General features: G+C 48.7%; 1 protein-coding gene across 3 annotated transcripts in view; it reads left to right on the top strand.

Moving 5' to 3' along the window:
• LOC115076473 (selenoprotein P-like) overlaps positions 1–21,190 on the top strand; it is a 64,488-nt gene that overhangs the window by 17,566 nt on the left and 25,732 nt on the right. For all 3 annotated transcript variants that reach the window (XM_029577997.1, XM_029578006.1, XM_029578016.1), the window contains exon 3: positions 8,204–8,419. In XM_029577997.1, coding sequence (XP_029433857.1) covers positions 8,217–8,419 — 203 coding nt within the window. In that variant the 5' untranslated portion in view covers positions 8,204–8,216. The remainder of the gene's footprint in view (positions 1–8,203; positions 8,420–21,190) is intronic.

Below are 21,190 nucleotides of genomic sequence, written 5' to 3' on the forward strand. Positions count from 1 at the left end.
CAGCAAGGACAGAAGTCAGGCCAGACAGCAACAAAAGATCAGTCCAAGAAAGGCTAACTAGGAGGCAAGGCAAAGCAGGAGAGGGAAACAAGGCTTGGTGGAGAGACAAGGCAAGGGCACGGCATGTCAGGAACAGAAGCAACATTTTACTAATGACTAGCACAGGGGAACATATTGCTGAGGCACTGGCTGGTTGCTCGAAGCTTCCTTATATACTAGCCAGGATATGATGTCATCAGCCAGCATCTCAGGAAGTCCTGACTGCAGGACCTATACAAAGGATGCAAGAAATTCTAGCCAGGATGTTAATAACATAAGAACATAAGAAATTGCCATGCTGAATCAGACCAAGGGTCCATCAAGACCAGCATCCTGTTTCCAACAGAGGCCAAATCAGGCCACAAGAACCTGGCAATTACCCAAACACTAAGAAGATCCCATGCTACTGATGCGATTAATAGCAGTGGCTATTCCCTAAGTAAACTTGATTAATAGCTGTTAATGGACTTCTCCTCCAAGAACTTATCCAAAACTTTTTTGAACCCAGCTACACTAACTGCACTAACCACATCCTTTGGCAACAAATACCAGAGCTTTATTGTGCATTGAGTGAAAAAGAATTTTCTCAGATTAGTCTTAAATGTGCTACTTGCTAACTTCATGGAATGCCTCCTAGTCCCTCTCTTATTCGAAAGTGTAAATAACCGAGTCACATCTACTCGATCAAGACCTCTCATGATCTTAAAGACCTCTATCATAACCCCCCTCAGCGTCTCTTCTCCAAGCTGAACAGCCCTAACCTCTTCAGCCTTTCTTCATAGGGGAGCTGTTCCATCCTCTTTATCATTTTGGTTGCCCTTCTCTGTACCTTCTCCATAAGAAATTGCCATGCTGGGTCAGACCAAGGGTCCATCAAGCCCAGCATCTTGTTTCCAACAGAGGCCAAACCAGGCCACAAGAACCTGGCAATTACCCAAACACTACTACTGATGCAATTAATAGCAGTGGCTATTCCCTAAATAAACTTGATTAATAGCCGTTAATGGACTTCTCCTCCAAGAACTTAACCAAACTTTTTTTGAACCCAGCTACACTAACTGCACTAACCACATATTTTTTTTCCAACTGATTGCACAGGGTACTTTTTGTTCTTCAAGGAAGATTTCATTTGGTTTCTTTTCCACTGTTTGCTTTTCTGCAACTGCAGGATATAATGTATACACCCATAGTAAGATAGTCTGTAGTGAAAAATTCAAATGTGGTGGAGGCTGCAATTTTTGTTAATAAGAAGATGGTCGTCTGAATATAGAAAGTAATTCCATGGGCAAAAATGCAGGAGCTCCTCGGAATAGCTGCAGCCATGGAAAAGGATTTGGTTCAGGAAACACAGGAAGAGGAATGGGATTCTATTTGGGAGGATATTTGGCAGTATTCATGGTCTTTAGATATTACAGATCATCAGTATCGGATAGTCATTCATTCTCATCTGTTCTCCATCGCAACTATATCTTTTTTGAGATGCGGCGACCAGAATTATACACAGTATTCAAGGTGCGGTCTCACCATGGAGCGATACAGAGGTAATATGACATTTTCTGTTTTATTAACCATTCCCTTCCTAATAATTCCTAACATTCTGTTTGCTTTTTTGACTGCTGCAGCACACTGAGCTGACAATTTTAAAGTATTATCCACTATGATGCCTAGATCTCTTTCTTGGGTGGTAGCTCCTAATATGGAACCTAACATCGTGTAACTATAGCATGGGTTATTTTTCCCTATGTGCAACACCTTGCACTTGTCCACAATAAATTTCATCTGCCATTTGGATGCCCAATCTTCCAGTCTTGCAAGGTCCTCCTGCAATGTATCACAGTCCGCTTGTGATTTAACTACTCGGAATAATTTTGTATCATCCACAAATTTGATAACCTCACTCGTCGCATTCCTTTCCACATCACAGGTGGTGGAGACGTCAAGAAGGACCATCAAATATGAGTTTCCCTTATTTAAGCCCTGTCTCAGAAAATCCATGGTAGATAATATTAATGAAGTCAATATTCAAAAGCTATTTAGACAGATAACAGAAAAGCTATCCATCTAAATGGCAATACTACTGTTGTGATTGGCTCTTACCTCCACGCGGCCACTCGGGCCGTTGGCGCTGCGGCCTTCGCGGCAGTCATGCCGCTGTGCCTGGGCTCCTCTCCGGCTGCCTTTTACCCTACGCGGCAGGGCCGACCCGCCGTAAGCTCTCCTTCACGGTCGGGACCCCCGCTGCTGCTCCTGTGTCTCCCGACGTACTGCAAGCTCTCCCGGGGTCCTCTGGAGGCAAGGAAGCCGTCCTTGCCGTGCCGGGGTCTTCAGCTGGCAGGGAAGCTGTCCCTGCCAGTGCCTGCTGCTGCTCGTGTCCTTGCCCGGCAGGGAGGCCGTCCCTGCCGGTGCCTTCAGCTCCCTGCTCACCCTGCAGCCAGCCCTTCTCTTCCTGCCCTTCCAGCTTCAGTTTTCGCGGCATGGAGCCGCTCCTGCAGCCTGCCTACCTCCAGCTCCATGGCAGGGCTGCTCCGCTGCCTGCCTTGCTTCCCGGGTTCTCCACGTGGCCAAGGACACCACCAGCGGATCCTGCTTCTCTTCTTCCAGCTCTCCTTAGGCGCGGGCGCGCGCCTCTCTCCTATTTTTCAAGGGCCAGCCAGGTGTGGCCCTCTGCTGACCCCTCCCTGGGCATTGTCCTCTTCAGCCCTACAAAAGGGCTCAGCGTCCATTCCAGCTTTGCCTTCACAAGGAGTTGGTCATTCCTGGGATCCTGCTGTCCTTCGCTCCATGAGTCGTCCTTGTTCCAGCACTTCTTCAAGGTCCTGTGTTTCCTGTTCTTCGTTGGAGCTCCTCGTCTTGTCCTGTTGTCCAAGTTCCTCTCCAGATGTTCACCTGCTGTTCCTGATGTCCGTGTTTCAGTCCTAAGGTCTGTCTCCTGATCCAGTAATCCATGTTCCAGTCCAGATGTTTGTTCTCATGATCCTGATGTCCATGATCCTGTCCTGTTATCCTGAACCCCTGGTTCTTTGTGCCTCTCTTCCTGGCATGCCATGTCGTGGTCCGCGACCAGCCCCACGGGCGGGCTGTGTAGGGCGCTTCGTGGTCCAATGCCTTGTACCTCACCTGAGTCGTCTGAATACCTTGAATCTCGCCTGAGTCTTCTGAATACCTTGAATCTTGCCTGAGTCTTCTGAATACCTTGTATCTTGCCAGAGTCTTCTGAATACCTTGAATCTTGCCTGAGTCTACAGTACCTTGTTCCTGATTCTTCAGTTCCTCATACCCTTCCTGCACTGGTCCCGCTCCTGCGGATGTAGGACAGGGTGGTCCGTGACCAGACCAGTGGTACTGGCCGTGTAGGGCGCCCTGAGGAATCGTGCCAATGTCTGTATACTCGTCTACATCCAAGTACCTCGTTCCTGAGTCTCTTCTGTGCATCCAAGTACCTCGTTCCTGAGTCTCATCTGAATTTTCATGTTCCGGTCTTCGCTGCCCTGGAGTCCATCCGGCCTGACGCTTCTTGCCGTACCCTGCGGCAGGTCCGAAAGGGCTTGGAACAGTTGGAGGACTGTTCATAAGACTACCATTGCGTTGTTGGTCTTCCAAAGTGTGCAGGTCTGGAGGAGGGTCAGTATCTCCAGTCATCTGTCTTCAGTCCAGCCTCGCTGCTGTCCAGCCCATGCTCGGGCATGCCTCGCCTACCTCGGCACCTCTTCGGAGTTCCTCTGGGGTCGGGCCGTGGCCCAAGAACACACATCTCCTGGTAAGCGGACCGCTCTCCTAGCGCTCCACAACCACTGGCATATTTAGAGATTTATCCAGCTAAATTCTAGCTAGAATTTTTCCAGATAGGTTGGGGGGGGAGGTGTTCCAGGTGAAGGAAGGATGTGTTTCAGGAGAAGAGTGGAGTTAGCTGGATAAATTATCCAAATAGTTCCATTATTCAGAGTTAGACGGATAATTTCCGTTATTCCGGATAATTTCCGTTATTCAGAGTTAGACGGATAATTAATAACACTATAAAAGATGGTTATTTTAAATTGAACACCCTAAAAAAATTAAAACCCCTTCTATACCAATGTGACTTCCGCACCATACTGCAATCCCTTATTTTTGCAAAAGTCGACTACTGTAACGCCCTCCTTCTAGGCCTACCCAAGTCCACCATCCTGCCATTACAAATGCTGCAAAATGCAGCAGCACGCATACTCACCAACACACGTAAGTCTGAACACATCACACCCATTCTCAAAGATCTGCACTGGCTGTCCATTGTGCAAAGGATTATGTACAAAACACTATCTTTGATACATAAGACCCTACACACTGAAGATATGACCTGGCTTAACAATGCCCTGCATTTCTACAAGCACTCCAGACCCCCTAGAACTCGGCATGCTTCCATGCTATACACACCCTCCCACAAAGCAACTCTACTCCATGCTACCAAAAAGCACGCCATGACCATAGCTGGGCCTTCATACTGGAACAGCATGCCACTTGATCTCCATCAAGAAATATGCCCAAAGAAATTCAAACAAAAACTCAAAACATGGCTTTTCATACAAGCCTTTACATAAAGTATTCGCAATCAATTTTCAGCACTGCTAACCTCCTTTGATCTCTTATCCCCATCACGTATCTTGCATCTCTGCACCCTCCTCGCAGATATGCCCCTTCCTTCCTCTTGTGTCTTCCCTTCCAGTGCATTACATTCTACACACCCCCGCTTCTTATAGGCTCCTCCCTAGAATTTCACCCCTTAGACAGGGATGTATTTTTGCAAGCAATCATTCTTATTAGTTTAATTATACCATTCTTATTTAGGTACCCCTCTCCTCAATACGCAGATAACAGGTTTTCAAGTTCTGAGTAAGTCAGTCTCTTATGCCTTCTTAATATACAATAATCAATGCCCCTAGAGATGTACCTAGAGATATTAGTCCATTAATTCAATCTCATCTCTTGAGAATTTTTCCGCTGGTTAATATATCACTGCCTTTTAAGTTAGCAGATTTCTTGTATATAGCTTTCTTGTATAAAGTTACCTTCCGCATTGTTTTCCCCTTGCATTTATATGGATTTGTCATTGTTCTATTAAGTTTGAATGTTATCTGTAAAACACTGCTGCTAATAACTATATTTATATAGCGCTGTTGTGAATTATTGTTGAATGTGAACCGATGTGATGTTACTAAACGAATATTGGTATATAAAAACCACAAATAAATAAAATAACATAAATAAATAATTTATATGGCTAACTCAGGTTGTACCGCTGACCTGTCCTAACGTTAGCTGGATAAATATATCTGGCTAACTTTACGATAGCTGGGTATATTCAGCGGCATAACTGTGCTGCTGAATATATCCTATTTAGCTGGATGTTTATCCAGCTAAGTAGCTGAACTGCTCAGCGGCTGAATATTGCCCCCAATATTTCTGTTCTATGAGATTTACAAAATCCAAATTGAGAAGGATGTAATATAGAGAACTCATCAAGAAAATCTTACAGTTGGTTCAAAATAACTTTCTCCAATAATTTTGCCAGATATGGGAAATTAGAAATTGGATAATAACTTCTGGACAGAGAAGGATCTAAAGATGGCTTTTTAATTTTAGGATATATAATAACTTTTTCATGGCTTCAGGAAGAACTCCTGATAATAAGTTGGAAACCAGTTGAGAAAAAAACTGCAGAAAGGTTAGCAAACCAAATTTAATCAACCACCCCAGACAAATATTCCCCTCAAAAGCAGAGTATGTCAACATACCTAGAGATCTAACTACCTCGCCTACAATAATAGGCTGGAACTACTCTCATAGCACAGTTTCAGAAGATGAAATGGACTGTTATAGGCAGATCTTGAAAGCCACACAAATGTGTTGAACCTTTTCTACAAAAAAGTAGCTATTCAAATATATCCAAATATCCAAAGATATTGGTGGAAAAGCATTGAGGTCCTTATTTTAATCAAAGAAAATAACAGCAGCAGATAATGACCTACCCTCTCTAATTTATAAGGAAAATACTGTTTCTTTGCTGAATCAAGCAAAATCTTATACTGCTTTATTAGATCCAAATAAACATCCTTATCTGCAGTTACTCTGGTCCTCCACCTATGTCTCCCAGCATACTTCCATTTAGTTTTAAAAATAGCAATCTCAAGAGACTACCAAGGATTATTCTTCCTATTTTATAGCCTAAGCTTAGTAGAAGGAGCAATGGCATCCAAGATCTGAGTAGATGCAGATGTCCAAAAATCTAGAAGCTTTTCTGTTCCTGCTTCAAAGAACAACCCTGATTATATCCTGCCCTACAAAAATAAAAAATCCACTAGCATCACATCCATTATTCAGATCCAAACGATGATTTTAACCCTGGCCCTAAATAACATTATGATAATATAAGAACATAAAAAATTGCCATGCTGGGTCAGACCAAGGGTCCATCAAGCCCAGCATCCTGTTTTCAACAGAGGCCAAGCCATGCCACAAGAACCTGGCAATTACCCAAACACTAAGAAGATCCCATGCCACTGATGCAATTAATAGCAGTGGCTATTCCCTAAGTAAATTTGATTAACAGTCGTTAATAGACTTCTCCTCCAAGAACTTATCCAACCTTTTTTGAACCCAGCTACACTAACTGCACTAACCACATCCTCTGGCAACAAATTCCAGAGCTTTATTGTGCGTTGAGTGAAAAAGAATTTTCTCCGATTAGTCTTAAATGTGCTACTTGCTAACTTCATGGAATGCCCCCTAGTCCTTCTATTATTCAAAAGTGTAAATAACCAATTCACTTCTACCCATTCTATTTATTTATTATTATTTTTATATACGGACATTTGATCTCAATTGAGATATCACACTGGTTTACATTCAGGTACTGTAGGTATTTCTCTATCCCCAGAGGGCTTACAATCTAAGTTTTTGTACCTGAGACAATGTAGGGTAAAGTGACTTGCCCAAGGTCACAAGGAGCAACAGCAGGACTTGAACATTGGTCTCCTGGTTTATAGTCCACTGCTCTAACCACTAGGCTATTCCTCCTCTGTTCTAGACCTCTCATGATCTTAAAGACCTGTATCATATCCCCCCTCAGCCGTCTCTTCTCCAAGCTGAATAGCACTAATCTCTTCAGCCTTTCCTCATTGGAGAGCTGTTTCATCCACTTTATCATTTTGGTTGCCCTTCTCTGTACCTTCTCCATCGCAACTATATCTTTTTTGAGATGCGGCGACCAGAATTGTACACAGTATTCAAGGTGCAGTCTCACCATGGAGCGATACAGAGCCATTATGACATTTTCTGTTTTATTAACTATTCCCTTCCTAATAATTCCTAACATTCTGTTTGCTTTTCTGACTGCTGCAGCACACTGAGCTGACGATTTTAAAGTATTATCCACTATGATGCCTAGATCTTTTTCCTGGGTGGTAGCTCCTAATATGGAACCTAACATCGTGGTAATTGCCAGGTTCTTGTGGCCTGGTTTGGCCTCTGTTGAAAACAGGATGCTGGGCTTGATGGACTCTTGGTCTGACCCAGCATGGCAATTTCTTATGTTCTTATTCCTTCATGTACACGATGAATGCGCATGCACCATCGGCACACGGCACCTCCAGTGCAGGGAATTAAGCCCTCTGAGCTCTTGACATCATTGGGGGAGGGACTAGAGGCAGAGCAACAAACGAGCAAATGGAAGGCAGTAAATACTGATAGAATCAAAAAGCACACCTGCAGAAACAAAGACATCATCTTTCAGATGACAAGCTAATAGCAGAGATTCAGGACATACAGAAAGAGCAGCAGCGGCACGATTCCTCCTCTTGCACCATGAGAACAATAATTTTCAGGCTGATGAACTTTTTCTTGTGGGGAGAAGGTAGCAACTATCTGGTGAATATTTCCTTTTTAGACAATTGCTATTTGTGACAAACAGAATATTTCCTGCTATTCAATCTTCATAGGCCAAAATGATTTGGGGTTAATCTAGTGAATAGTCCTTACCCAAATTTACATAATTTGATATTGAACTATTTACAGTGTAACCAGATTATCATGGAATCAAACTGTCAATACATTTTTGAATTGCAGTGATAGCTGGCCTATGTACACTACATACAATAACATTTATAATTTTGTTTTGTTCTCTCTTGTGCAGTTAAGAATCAACCATGTGGAGAGGTCTGGGGCTTGCCCTGGCTCTCTGTCTCTTTCCAGGAGCAGGAACAGAGAGCCAGGATCAAAGTGCCAGATGTCAAGAACCTCCGGACTGGTATATTGGAGAACACAATCCAATGTTGAACTCTAGGGGTTCACTGACAGTGGTGGCACTCTTCCAGGCTAGCTGACCTTTCTGTATTCTCCAGGCATCCAGGTATTGTGTTATATTTCATTTTTAATACAGCTCTGAAAACATATGAAGCAGTGTAGAAGTCACGATAACAGTACAGACAGATAAATTAACACTGGGGTACAATAAATGATTAACACATCATACAGGTAAAAGGGAGATGACTGCTATACCTCAGGACCTAATATGGCAGAACAAAATTGTAAATCAAGTGTTCTTACCTGTAATTAGGGTTCTCTGTAGACAGTAGGATGAATTGGCCATTATGTGTGGGTGATGTCATTTAACTGCACCTACATGATCCCAGGTCTGATAGATCAGTAAAAGCTTTACTGACAATGCATACTCAGTCTCAAAGCCCCTCAGTCACAGAGGTTAAGCGAGCGGGTAATAAGAAGGGCTAATTCATCCTGCTGTGTACAGAGAACCCTGTTCACAGGTAAGAAAAGTTGTTTTTTTCCATCAACAAGCAAGATGAATTAGCCATTATATATAGGGAGCCCAAAGCTGAGGGTTCCATTGTGGAAGCACTTACTTGAAGACAACCCAGTCCCACCAGGTGGAGAGTGGATTACTGGGAGAACAGGCTGCGTAGACTTGCTTGTCTACAGGTATTGTCTCCTCGGGACATCCTGTCCAGACAGCAGTGGGATGTGAAGGTGTGCACAAGTAGCAGCTTTGCAGATGTCTTCAACAGACGTGGCCCTGAGATGAGTTAGTGAAGTTGCCCTGGATCTCACTTAGTCAGTCTTGACAGACTGTAATCTGTAAGCCAGTAAGTGAGCAACAATGCGCTATACAGTTCACTAGCCAATTAGACAGAGTTCGTTTGACAACTGTCCTTTCCATTCTATTAGGATCAAAGAACATAAACAATTGAGAAGCTTGCCAGTGGGGAACAGTCCTCATTAGTAATATGCTAGGGCTCTCTTACAGTTCAAGGAATAAAAAGCCTGCTTTCTTATGTGCTCATGAGGTCTTGGAAAGAACATAGCATAAAAGCTTGATTAATGTGAAAAGCAGACACTACATTTGAAAGAAACTGGGGATGAGTTTGTAGAACCGCTCTGTGAAAAAATTGTAGGTATGGTGCAGATGAATCCAGAGACTGTAGTTCACCCACTCTCCATGCTGAAGTGACAGCCATGAGAAATACTTTCCAGGTGAGAAACCTCAATTCTACCAACTCAAGTGTTCAAAAGAAGGTTCCATGAGTTAAGCCAGGACTACACTGAGGTCCCAAGCACTGGAGGTTTACAGACAGGAGATTTGGGAATGCTACAAATCTTTCATGAACTTGGAAACTAGAATGTGGATAGAGATTAGAGCTGCTTCCTACTGTAGCTATGTCCTCATCCTGGGGGTCATCGGTGGATTAAAGGTTGGTAGAGCTGTTCCCATTGACTGAAGGCCTCATATAGGCAGGCCAATCAGATGCACTACATGCACAGTGGCTGCCATGTGATCGAGAAGACCAAGAATGATCTTGCTGATGGTCCTTGTTGAAGGAAGGCCCTTACTAGGCCTTTCATTAGTGTGGCCCTTTCGACAGGGAGAAACACCTTTTCCTGAAGCGAGTCTATCCTGTTGCGATTCCGGGCCGCCCCCGGAATTGCCACTCACCGGCTCGCGGGTTGGCGCGGGTTCCGCGCTCCCCAGGGCCCCGGGGACGCCGGCGACCGCAGGCCCGGCGTTCCCCCAGCTCGCCTGGGCCTACAGCCGCTTCTACTGCCGCTTCCCTGCCTCGCCGGAGCAGCCGGCGCCTCGCGGCGCTAAGCCCCGCCCCCTAGACGCACGCACGCGTCTCTCTTGATTATTTAAAGGGGCCAGCGCGGGAAAGCCTTGGGGACGCCCCTGATGATGTCAGACGCCTCCAGGGTACTTAAGCCCTGCAGCCGGACCTGAACGTCGCCTTGCAACGAGGTTCCCAGGTTTACCCTGTCTTCAGTTGCTGCGTTCCTGTTCCCTTTTGGTTCCTGTGTTTCCTGATCTCGCACTGGCTTCCTGTGTTTCTCGGCTTCTGACTCTGGACTGGATTACGACGACTCTTGGCTTCCGACCCGGCGCGGCTTACGGTGTTCCCTCTGGCTTTGGACCTCGGACTGGCTTACGACGACTCCCAGCTCTCGGACCCCGGTGTGGCTTACAGCGATCCCTTGGTTTCTGATCTCGGACTGGCAAGCGACGATTCCCTGGCGCACGACTCAGGACCGGTGAGCGACTACCTAGGACTCCATCTGACTCCGCCTCCGCGGGCTCTCCTAAGTCCCAGCGGCCGAGTCCCTACGGGCTCCTCCTGGGGGGACGCCGGCTTCCAGGGTGAATCTCCTAAGTCCCAGCGGCCGAACTCCTACGAGCTCCTCTCGGGGGAGGCTCGGCTTCCAGGGCGAAGATCCTCTCACCATCGTACCAGCTTCCCCGCTTCGTCCGTCCTTGCCACAGCCCTTGGTCGCATAGGGCTTTCCGGGGTTCCACTTCAGCCACTCAGAACTCGGTTCTTGCCACCTTCCGATCGGGGCTTCCGCTGCTACCTCACTCAGCGACTCACCATCTGGTTCCGATCGGTCCAAGGGTCCACGAATCCAACAGATTGCAAGGCCATGGACCCGGCGGACCTTGCCGGTCTAAAAGCTATCCCAGGCATAGCCCAGAAGCTGCAGCAACAGCAATCCTGCCTCGACACGTTGATGTCGGCCGTTCAACGCCTGGCGGATCGGGTAGAAGGGACGCCTGCAACTCGCCCCGCAGCATCCACGTCTCAGGTCAACCCGGGTTTCCCTGCCCCGGTACAGATGCCAGCACCCCCTAGATACTCGGGGAATCCGAAGGCGTGTCGGGGCTTTCTCAACCACTGCTATATCCGCTTCGACCTCTTGCCAGCCCAGTTCATCACGGATCGGTCTAAGACGACCTACATTATCTCGCTCCTGGACGGGAAACCCTTGGCTTGGGCTTCCTCCCTTTGGGAGCGCCAAGACTCCCGATTAAATAATCTTGTGCAATTCGTCAAAGCCTTTCGGAGGATATTCGACGAACCATCCCGGGCCTCCACTGCGGCCTCCGAGCTCCTTCAGCTGAGACAAGGCAATCGCCCCCTAGAGGAATTTGCTATGGAATTCCAGACCCTGGCTACTGAGTTAGCCTGGGGAGAGGACAGTTTACACGGGATATTCCTGGAGGGCCTATCCCCTCGGCTCCAGGATGAACTCGCGGCCCGAGACCTCCCGGATGACCTACAGGAACTCATAGAACTGGCTGGACGCGTGGACCGGCGCATCCAGCCCCGTTTTCGTGAGCGGAGGTCAGGTCAGGGGCACGCTGCCCGTCGAACTACGCCACCTCGAGTTCGAGGCACCCCACCTTCGGCAGCCGCTCTTCCACCCGAAGAACCCATGCAACTGGGTAGGGGCCCTCTCTCGGCCGAGGAACGGAGGCGCCGACGCTCTCAAGGACTGTGCCTGTATTGCGGGACCAGGGGCATTTCATAGCACGTTGTACTGAGCGTCCGGGAAACGGGCCGAACCTAGAGCTCAGCGGGGAGTTGACTCTAGGCAACATTTCTTCCAACTCCCCATGTACCGTCCCGGTACGATTATGTATTCCTGGAGGAGGGTTCGATACCCTAGCCTTAGTCGATTCAGGCTCCGGAGGGAATTTCATCCTCCGAGAACTAGTACAACAGCTCCAGCTCGGCGTTTGCCCCCAAGAACCGCCCATGCGTGTTTCTTCCATTCAGGGGAACCCTCTGCCTGGAACCATTTCCACTCGCACTGCTCCTCTGCAGCTTCTGGTCGGGGCCCTCCACCAGGAGGAGATCTCGTTTCTGATCCTCGAAAAATCTATCCATCCAGTCATCCTGGGTCTACCTTGGCTGAGGGAACATTCACCAGTGATCGATTGGAGATCCCTTCAGATCACTTCCTGGAGTTCCGCGTGCCACCGTCATTGCCTTCCCACACGCCCGCTGCGAACAATTCCGCTCCTCACAACCCCGTTAACGGTACCACCACAGTATCGTGCCTTTCAGGATGTCTTCTCTAAGGAAAAGGCAGAATTACTCCCGGAGCACCGACCCTTTGATTGTGCAATCAACTTGTTGCCAGGAACCACGCCGCCCCGTGGGAGGGTCTATCCCCTGTCTCTGCCGGAAACTCAAGCTATGTCAGCCTATATAAAGGAGAACTTGGATCGGGGTTTCATCAGGCCATCTAAATCCCCGGCCGGAGCCGGGTTTTTCTTCGTGGGAAAGAAAGATGGGTCTCTTCGCCCCTGTATAGATTATCGGGGCTTGAACCAGATCACTCGCCGAGATCGTTATCCGTTGCCCCTGATCCCGGAGCTGCTGGACCGCCTCCAAGGCGCTTGCGTCTTCACTAAATTGGACCTCCGAGGCGCTTATAACCTCGTTCGCATACGCCCTGGGGACAAGTGGAAGACCACTTTTAATACCAGGGACGGCCATTATGAATACCTGGTCATGCCTTTTGGCCTCTGCAACGCCCCCGCGGTATTCCAAAACCTGATGAACGAGGTGCTCCGTGACTTCTTATACACTTCCGTCATCGTATATTTAGACGATGTACTGATATATTCTCAGGACCTCGAGGCACATCGGCAACATGTGCGCCAAGTTCTACTGAAACTAAGGGAGAATCGTTTATACGCCAAACTAGAAAAATGCCAGTTCGAACAGGAGTCGCTGCCATTCCTGGGGTATATTGTCTCCTCCACTGGCTTCCGTATGGACCCCGACAAAGTGAGCGCCATCAGGACCTGGCCACAGCCGTCGGGGGTGAAAGCACTCCAACGATTCTTAGGATTCGCTAATTTCTACCGACAGTTCATCCCGCATTACTCCAGCCTGGTGGCCCCCCTGACGGTCCTCACACGGAAGGGCGCGGATGCGCGAAACTGGCCCCCCGCTGCTACACAGGCCTTCCAAGATCTCAAGGAGGCCTTCTTACAGGACACCTGTCTCCGTCATCCAGATCCTCAGCGTCAGTTTATCGTGGAGGTGGATGCCTCTGACGTTGCGGTAGGGGCGGTGCTGCTCCAAACCTCCCCGACAGGCAAAACCTGGCCTTGCTCATACTTCTCCCGCAAGTTCTCGCCGGCAGAGAAGAACTACGGGATTGGGGACAAAGAATTACTGGCCATAAAGTTGGCCTTTGAGGAGTGGCACCAGTGGCTGGAGGGAGCTCAACATCCGGTTCTAGTGTACACCGACCACAAGAATTTACAGTATTTGTCACATGCACAGAGGCTCAACCCTCGGCAGGCCCGGTGGTCTCTCTTTTTTAGTCGGTTCGACTTCTCGCTTCGCTACCGACCCGCAGCCAAGAATGTTCGGGCGGATGCTCTCTCCCGCACCACCGAGGTTGAAGATGGGGTGGAGACTCCTCAATACATTCTAGATCCAGCTAAAGTGCTACTGGCAGCCACGGAACTGGGCCCCGAAGGGAAGACGGTGGTTCTGGCTTGTTCCCGGAGAAAAGTCCTGGCATGGGCACACGACTCCCTGACGGCGGGTCACCCCGGAGTTACCCGAACCCTTGACTTGCTCACAGAGTTCTACTGGTGGCCAAGAGTGAGGGAGGATGTTCGGCACTATGTCCAGTCCTGCCCCACATGCGCTCAACAAAAGCCACTTCCGGGCCGCCCCTGGGGCCTGCTCCAGCCACTCCCTATTCCCACGGAACCGTGGTCCCACTTATCCACAGATTTTGTTGTGGACTTGCCGCTCTCTGAGGGAAAAACCGTGATTTGGGTCACCGTTGATCGGTTTTCGAAGATGGCTCACTTCGTCCCTCTTCCCAAGCTACCTACGGCCCCTGAGCTGGCTGATCTATTTGTTCAACATATTTTCCGATTGCATGGACTACCGTCGCATATTGCCTCAGATCGAGGCCCGCAATTCACAGCCAAGTACTGGAGGGCGTTATGCAGGAAATTCGGGGTACAACTGGATTTTACCACGGCATTCCACCCCCAGGGTAACGGACAGGTGGAACGAACTAACCGCTCCCTGAAGACCTTCCTCAGAGCCTTTGTAGATGAGCTTCAAGACAACTGGGCCTCTCTCATCCCCTGGGCGGAATTCTCCTATAATCGCCACAAGCACTCCGCTACACTACAGCCTCCCTTCCAGCTAGTTTATGGGAGGGTGCCTAGACCTCCGTTGCCATTACCAGTGCAGGTTACCTCCCCGGCGGCACAACTAACAGCCAGTCAGCTCCAACGCCTCTGGCTTACTACTCAGGAAAAACTTCGCAGGACGGCCACCCGCTTTAAGGCTTATGCAGATAGGGCTCGACGGCCCGCTCCGGTCTTCCTACCCGGGACGAGGGTATGGCTAAGCACTAAACACATCCAATTGCGGACTCCGTCCATGAGACTAGCGCCGCGTTACATTGGACCTTTCCCGGTGGCCGAACGCATTGGGGCTGTATCCTACAGACTGCGCCTGCCATCCACGCTCAAGATCCATGACGTCTTCCATGTGTCCCTCCTCAAGCCACTGGTGCTCTCCCGATTCCGGCCATCTCCGCCAGAGCCCTCCGAGGTTTCCTCAGATCCTGATACCACCTACACGGTTAAAGAGGTGCTGGATGTCCGGTTCCACCGTCATCGGTGGGAATACCTCCTGTCCTGGGAGGGTTATGGCCCTGAAGAGAACTCGTGGGAGCCCTCCGCCCACATACTCGACAAAGCGCTCCTTCATCAATTTCATTTGGCCCATCCGGATAAACCACGGCCTCCCGGGAGGGGGCGTAGGAGGGGGGGGGTACTGTTGCGATTCCGGGCCGCCCCCGGAATCGCCACTCACCGGCTCGCGGGTCCCCGGGGACGCTGGCGACCGCAGGCCCGGCGTTCCCCCAGCTCGCCCGGGCCTACAGCCGCTTCTACTGCCGCTTCCCTGCCTCGCCGGAGCAGCCGGCGCCTCGCGGCGCTAAGCCCCGCCCCCTAGACGCACGCGCGCGTCTCTCTCGATTATTTAAAGGGGCCAGCGCGGGAAAGCCTTGGGGACGCCCCTGATGATGTCAGACGCCTCCAGGGTACTTAAGCCCTGCAGCCGGACCTGAACGTCGCCTTGCAACGAGGTTCCCAGGTTTACCCTGTCTTCAGTTGCTGCGTTCCTGTTCCCTTTTGGTTCCTGTGTTTCCTGATCTCGGACTGGCTTCCTGTGTTTCTCGGCTTCTGACTCTGGACTGGATTACGACGACTCTTGGCTTCCGACCCGGCGCGGCTTACGGTGTTCCCTCTGGCTTTGGACCTCGGACTGGCTTACGATGACTCCCAGCTCTCGGACCCCAGTGTGGCTTACAGCAATCCCTTGGTTTCTGATCTCGGACTGGCAAGCGACGATTCCCTGGCGCACGACTCAGGACCGGTGAGCGACTACCTAGGACTCCATCTGACTCCGCCCCCGCGGGCTCTCCTAAGTCCCAGCGGCCGGGTCCCTACGGGCTCCTCCTGGGGGGACGCCGGCTTCCAGGGTGAATCTCCTAAGTCCCAGCGGCCGAACTCCTACGAGCTCCTCTCGGGGGAGGCTCGGCTTCCAGGGCGAAGATCCTCTCACCATCATACCAGCTTCCCCGCTTCGTCCGTCCTTGCCACAGCCCTTGGTCGCATAGGGCTTTCCGGGGTTCCACTTCAGCCACTCAGAACTCGGTTCTTGCCGCCTTCCGATCGGGGCTTCCGCTGCTACCTCACTCAGCGACTCACCATCTGGTTCCGATCGGTCCAAGGGTCCACGAATCCAACATATCCAGGCTCTTATGAACTGAATTTATGAGACAGAGCCAGATTCAACCCAGCTGAATAGGAAATCCAGGGATTGGAAGAACCATATAGATTTTTCAAGGGATTCCAAAACTCCTGTCCTTTCTGTAGATAGCAAGATGAGTCTAGAGGGAGTGCTGTCTGCAAAACCTTCATCTATTGGTGGTAAATTGGGCTTACTGGGAAAGAGTGCTTAAATCTTGAGAAAACATTTCTTAAAGGGTTAAATTATTACTGGCTGTGCATAATGTCTGCTTGTTTTTAAAGCTACCATTTGTTTGCTAGTTTTAGAAATGTGAGTTTGCTAAGGTCACATTTGATCTGAGAAGGTAAGAGTACTGGTTTCTTGGCAACTATTCACAAGTTTGATTCCCAGCCCCACCCCCAATCAATCTCTCACCTACTTCAGTCACAATTTTTGCTATATAGATTATTTTCCCCATTGGAAGAAAATTCTTCTAAATAAGAGTCAATTAGTAATTTTGAACAACATTCAATTAATCCTGATTTTCATGATTGGCTAATTGTAGTCTTATTGCTGGTTATTCACCAACTAACAGTCACTTAGTAATCAAATTTAACAAACAGATTTAAAAGAAACTTAATGAATACATTTAAAAACACTACCACAACAGCTGAACAAGACATCATCTATCAGGTGAAGGACGTGTTGGATGTGCGGTTTCATCATCATAGATGGGAGTATCTCCTCTCCTGGGAGGGGTATGGCCCCGAGGAGAATACATGGGAGCCGGCCTCTAACATCCTGGACAAGACCCTCCTTCGCCAGTTCCACTTAGACCACCCTGCGAAGCCCAAGCCCCCAGGAAGGGGGCATAGGAGGGGGAGTACTGTTGCGGTCCCGAGCCGTGCCACGGTCCCTCCACCTACCTTGAGGACTGTCTGGGCCGCTACGGCGTTTGTTTGGTCTACACAGGCTTGCCTGGCTTCTATCCGTGGCGCTCCTTCCTCGAGGGAGATGCTGTCGATGCTTCGGAGCTAGCCCCTTCCTCTAGGCACGCGTGCAGGGGCTCGATACTTCAAGGGGCCAGCGCGGGAAAGCACTGCACCACCCAGGGGAGATGTCAGACGCTCTCAGTATTTAAACCCTGCACCAACTCCACTCCTGGCCTTGCAACAAGGTTCACTCTTCCTAGAGTAGCTAGTTGCTGTACCTGGCTTCTGACTTCGGCTTTCGTCCACTGGCTTCCGACTTCAGCTTTCATCCACTGGTTCCTGAATTCGGCTTTCATCCGGGAGGTCTCGCCTAAGTCCAAGTGGCCCGGGTCCTCAGGGGCTCCTCCTGGGGGGACCTCAGGTCTCCAGTGGTGAAGATCCTCCTGTTCTCCTGTCTGTGCTGCCTCCCGGGTTCGACATCCACTGTGGGCCTTCCCACAGTGCATCCTCATCTGTCCTAGTCGGCTCAAGGGTCCACGAATCCAACAATATATGTGTTAACATGGCCCCTTTTTATGACCTACAGTGGTTGGGCCTTCCTAATTCTTTCCATTTGCAAAGCCTAACAGCTAAAATCTATTCTATAGCATTAAAACAATCTTTCTTTTCCTAATCTAAACCCAATTATGTTTTCAATTACATCCTTATTCCCTCTCTCACACACTCATTTGCACTTTGCATACTTTGTGCATGTATATAAACTCATATCATCTCACATCCTGAAAATATTAGAGACATTAAGGAACAATGCATCCTCACTTCATTTATTTTTTTTATTTATTAATTTTACAACTTTTGTATACCGACATTTGTGGGTACATCATATCGGTTTACAATGAACTAAGAGAAATAAATCATATCTGTTTACAATGAACTAAGAGAAATACAGTGAATAGACAGCAAAGGGGGATAAACAAGGCAAAAGGCATAACATAAAGGTGATTCAATGGGTGCAAATAACAAGAAATATAAAGAATATAATATGGTGCATAGTAAACAGAATGTAAGCTAACACAGAGATAACATAAAATAATTGACATAGGGGTAGATTTTCAAAGGGGTACACGCGTAAAATATGCGCGTACCCCCCGAAAACCTACCCCAAACCCTCCCTGCACGTGCCGAGCCTATTTTGCATAGGCTCAGTGGCGCGCGCAAGCCCCGGGACGCGCGTAAGTCCCGGGGCTTGCATGGAGGGGCGTGTCGGGGGCATGCCGGGAGTGACACGGCGTTTCGGGGGCATGTCGGGAGTGATGCGGCATTTCGGGGGCGTGTCTGGGGGTGTGGTTCCGGCCTGGGGGCGTTCCAGGGGTGTGACAGCGGCCCCTGGACCAGCCCCCGGACCGGAACATGGAGCGCGGCAGCTGGCCCGGCACGCGTAAAGTTACGCCTGCTTCCAGGGGGGAGGTTTAGATAGGGCCGGGGGGGTGGGTTAGGTAGGGGAAGGGAGGGGAAGGTGAGGAGAGGGCGAAGGAAAGTTCCCTCCGAGGCCGCTCCGATTTTGGAGCGGCCTCGGAGGGAACGGAGGCAGGCCGTGCGGCTTGGTGCGCGCAGGCTGCTGATTTTGGGCAGCCTTGCGCGCGCCGACCCTGGATTTTAGCGGCTACACGCGTATCTATTGAAATCCCGCATACTCTTGTTCGCGCCTGGTGCGCGAACAAAAGTACGCGTGTGCGCAGATTTGTAAAATCTGCCCCATAATAATGATGACATTGTGGGGAGATCGAAAGGAGGACTAGAAGACCTATACTGGGAATGCCTGTTTAAAGAGCCAGGTCTTGAGCTTTTTCCTAAATTTGTACTGGCAGGGCTCAGTGTGGAGTTCAGTGGGGAGAGCATTCCAATGGGTGGGTCCTGCAACAGAAAGGGCTCTCGTGGTGGTAAGATGAGCATTCTTGAGGGAAGGGGTGTGGAGGGTAGCTTTGCGGGTTGTTCTAGTGGGGCTGTTGTGGAGAATGAAACGCAGTGGCTCCTTGAGCCAATTGTAATTGTGAGTGTATAACGTTTTGTGGATAATGGTGAGAGTTTTGAAGAGGATACGTGAGGGTATGGGGAGCCAATGAAGTCCTTTGAGGACAGGTGTTATATGGTCAGATTTGCTGGTATTAGTGAGGGTTCTAGATACCGCATTCTGTAGCATTTGAAGTGGTTTGATAGTGGCATATGGGAGGCCCAGAAGTAGAAAATTGCAATAGTCCATTTTTGGGCAGTTGGTTGCTTGTTTGACAGTGCGGAGGTCTTGTGCATAGAGTAAGGGTTTGAGTTTCTTCATAACGTTGAGCTTGTAGAAACCTTCTTTTAGAACTGTGCTGATGTGCTTTTTGAAATTCAGCTGATGGTCAATCAAGACACCAAGATCACGTACAAAAGGCTGTGTGGAAGTCAAATTGGACAAGGGGATACTTGAAAGGGCTAGCCTAGGATTCTGTGGGTTTGATATGATGAGCAGCTCTGTTTTTGTAGTGTTGAGTGATAAGTGGAGGTTTGTGAGGAGGGTAGTTATGGAGGAGAGGCATTTCTCCCAAAATTTTACTGACTTGGTGATGGATTCTTGTATGGGTATGAGGACTTGGACATTGTCCGCATATATGAAAAATCTGAGGCCTAGGTCGGAAAGGAGATGGCAGAGGGGTAATAGGTATATATTGAAGAGAGTGGAGGTGAGTGAAGATCCTTGTGGGATGCTTTGGGTGAGGGGGATATGGGAGGATTCAGAATTCCCTATTTTTACAGTGTATTGCCTGTTGGATGGATGGATAGAATGTGAACCAGAGGTGGGCTGACCCTGAGACGCCTATGTCGGAAAGGCAAAAAAGGAGGAGGTTGTGGCTGATAGTGTTGAAGGCAGAGGAGATGTCGAGGAGGGCAAGGATATAACATTGACCATGGTCTGTACCTTTGAGGAGGGTGTCTGAAAGAGCGAGTAATAGCGTTTTTGTGTTGAAGTGCTTACGAAAACCAAATTGGGACGGGTGAAGAATTTTAAGAGTGTCAAGGTAATCAGTGAGTTGGGCATTAACCACCTTTTCCATGATTTTAGCTATAAAGAGCAAGTTAGAGATGGGGCGGTAGTTGGAGGGATCCTTGGGGTCAAGGGTGGGTTTCTTGAGGAGGGGTTTGACCACGGCTTGTTTTAATGTGTCAGAGACTTTGCCAAGGGAGAGGGAGCAGTTTTTAATGTTGGCTAAGGGTTTGGCAATGATATGTGGAATGGTTAACAGGGTTTTTGTGGGGATAGTATCGGAGGGGTGGGTTGCTGGCTTGATTTTGTTTAGTATTGAGTCAATTTCTTTTGTGGATGTAGTATCAAGGGAATCTAGGGTGGCATTTGCAGTTTTTGGGGGTAGGCTTACAGAAGTGGGGGTGGAAGGAAAGCGGCTAAGGATGTTTGCTATTTTGTTGTGAAAAAATTGGGCGAGTTCTTCGCTTTTACTTTTAGCATCTTTGTCAGTGCTTAGGAGTGGGACAGATTTAGTGAGGTTTACGATGTACGAGAATAGCGCTTTGACATTGAATTTGTATTCGTTTATTTTGGTAGCATAGTAGTCACGTTTCGTCTTCTGGGTGGAGGTTCTATAATTGTGAAGGGCAGATTTGTATATTGAAGCATTTTGCAGGGTAGGGTCTTTGCGCCTGTTCTCTCTTTCAGTCGGAGGTCCTTTTTCATTCTTTTTAGCTCGGGGGTGTACCAAGATTTTTTGTTTTTTTATGCTTGGTATAGGTCTTTGCTAATGAGGGGACATAGTTCGTTGGCAATTTTGTTGGTAAGGTTGTTCCATGCAGCGAGTGCTGAATCAGGAGAGGAACAGTCTAGATCATTAAAAGAGTCAGCTAGGGCGGAAATCAGTTCCTCTGTGGAGCATGTTTTTCTGAAGATGATAGTATTATGGTGTGATGGGGTGTGTGTGGTAGGGGAATTTAAGTACATAAATAAGTGAGTGATCAGACCATGGTACTGGGGTACAAGAAATTAAAGTAGGTGAGTGAATGCAAGAATTGACAAAGATGAGGTCGAGTATGTGACCTGCTTTGTGAGTAGGGGATGTGATAAGTTGT

Source organism: Rhinatrema bivittatum, chromosome 1 (assembly GCF_901001135.1).
Source record: "Rhinatrema bivittatum chromosome 1, aRhiBiv1.1, whole genome shotgun sequence".
Taxonomy (NCBI): Eukaryota; Metazoa; Chordata; class Amphibia; order Gymnophiona; family Rhinatrematidae; genus Rhinatrema; species Rhinatrema bivittatum.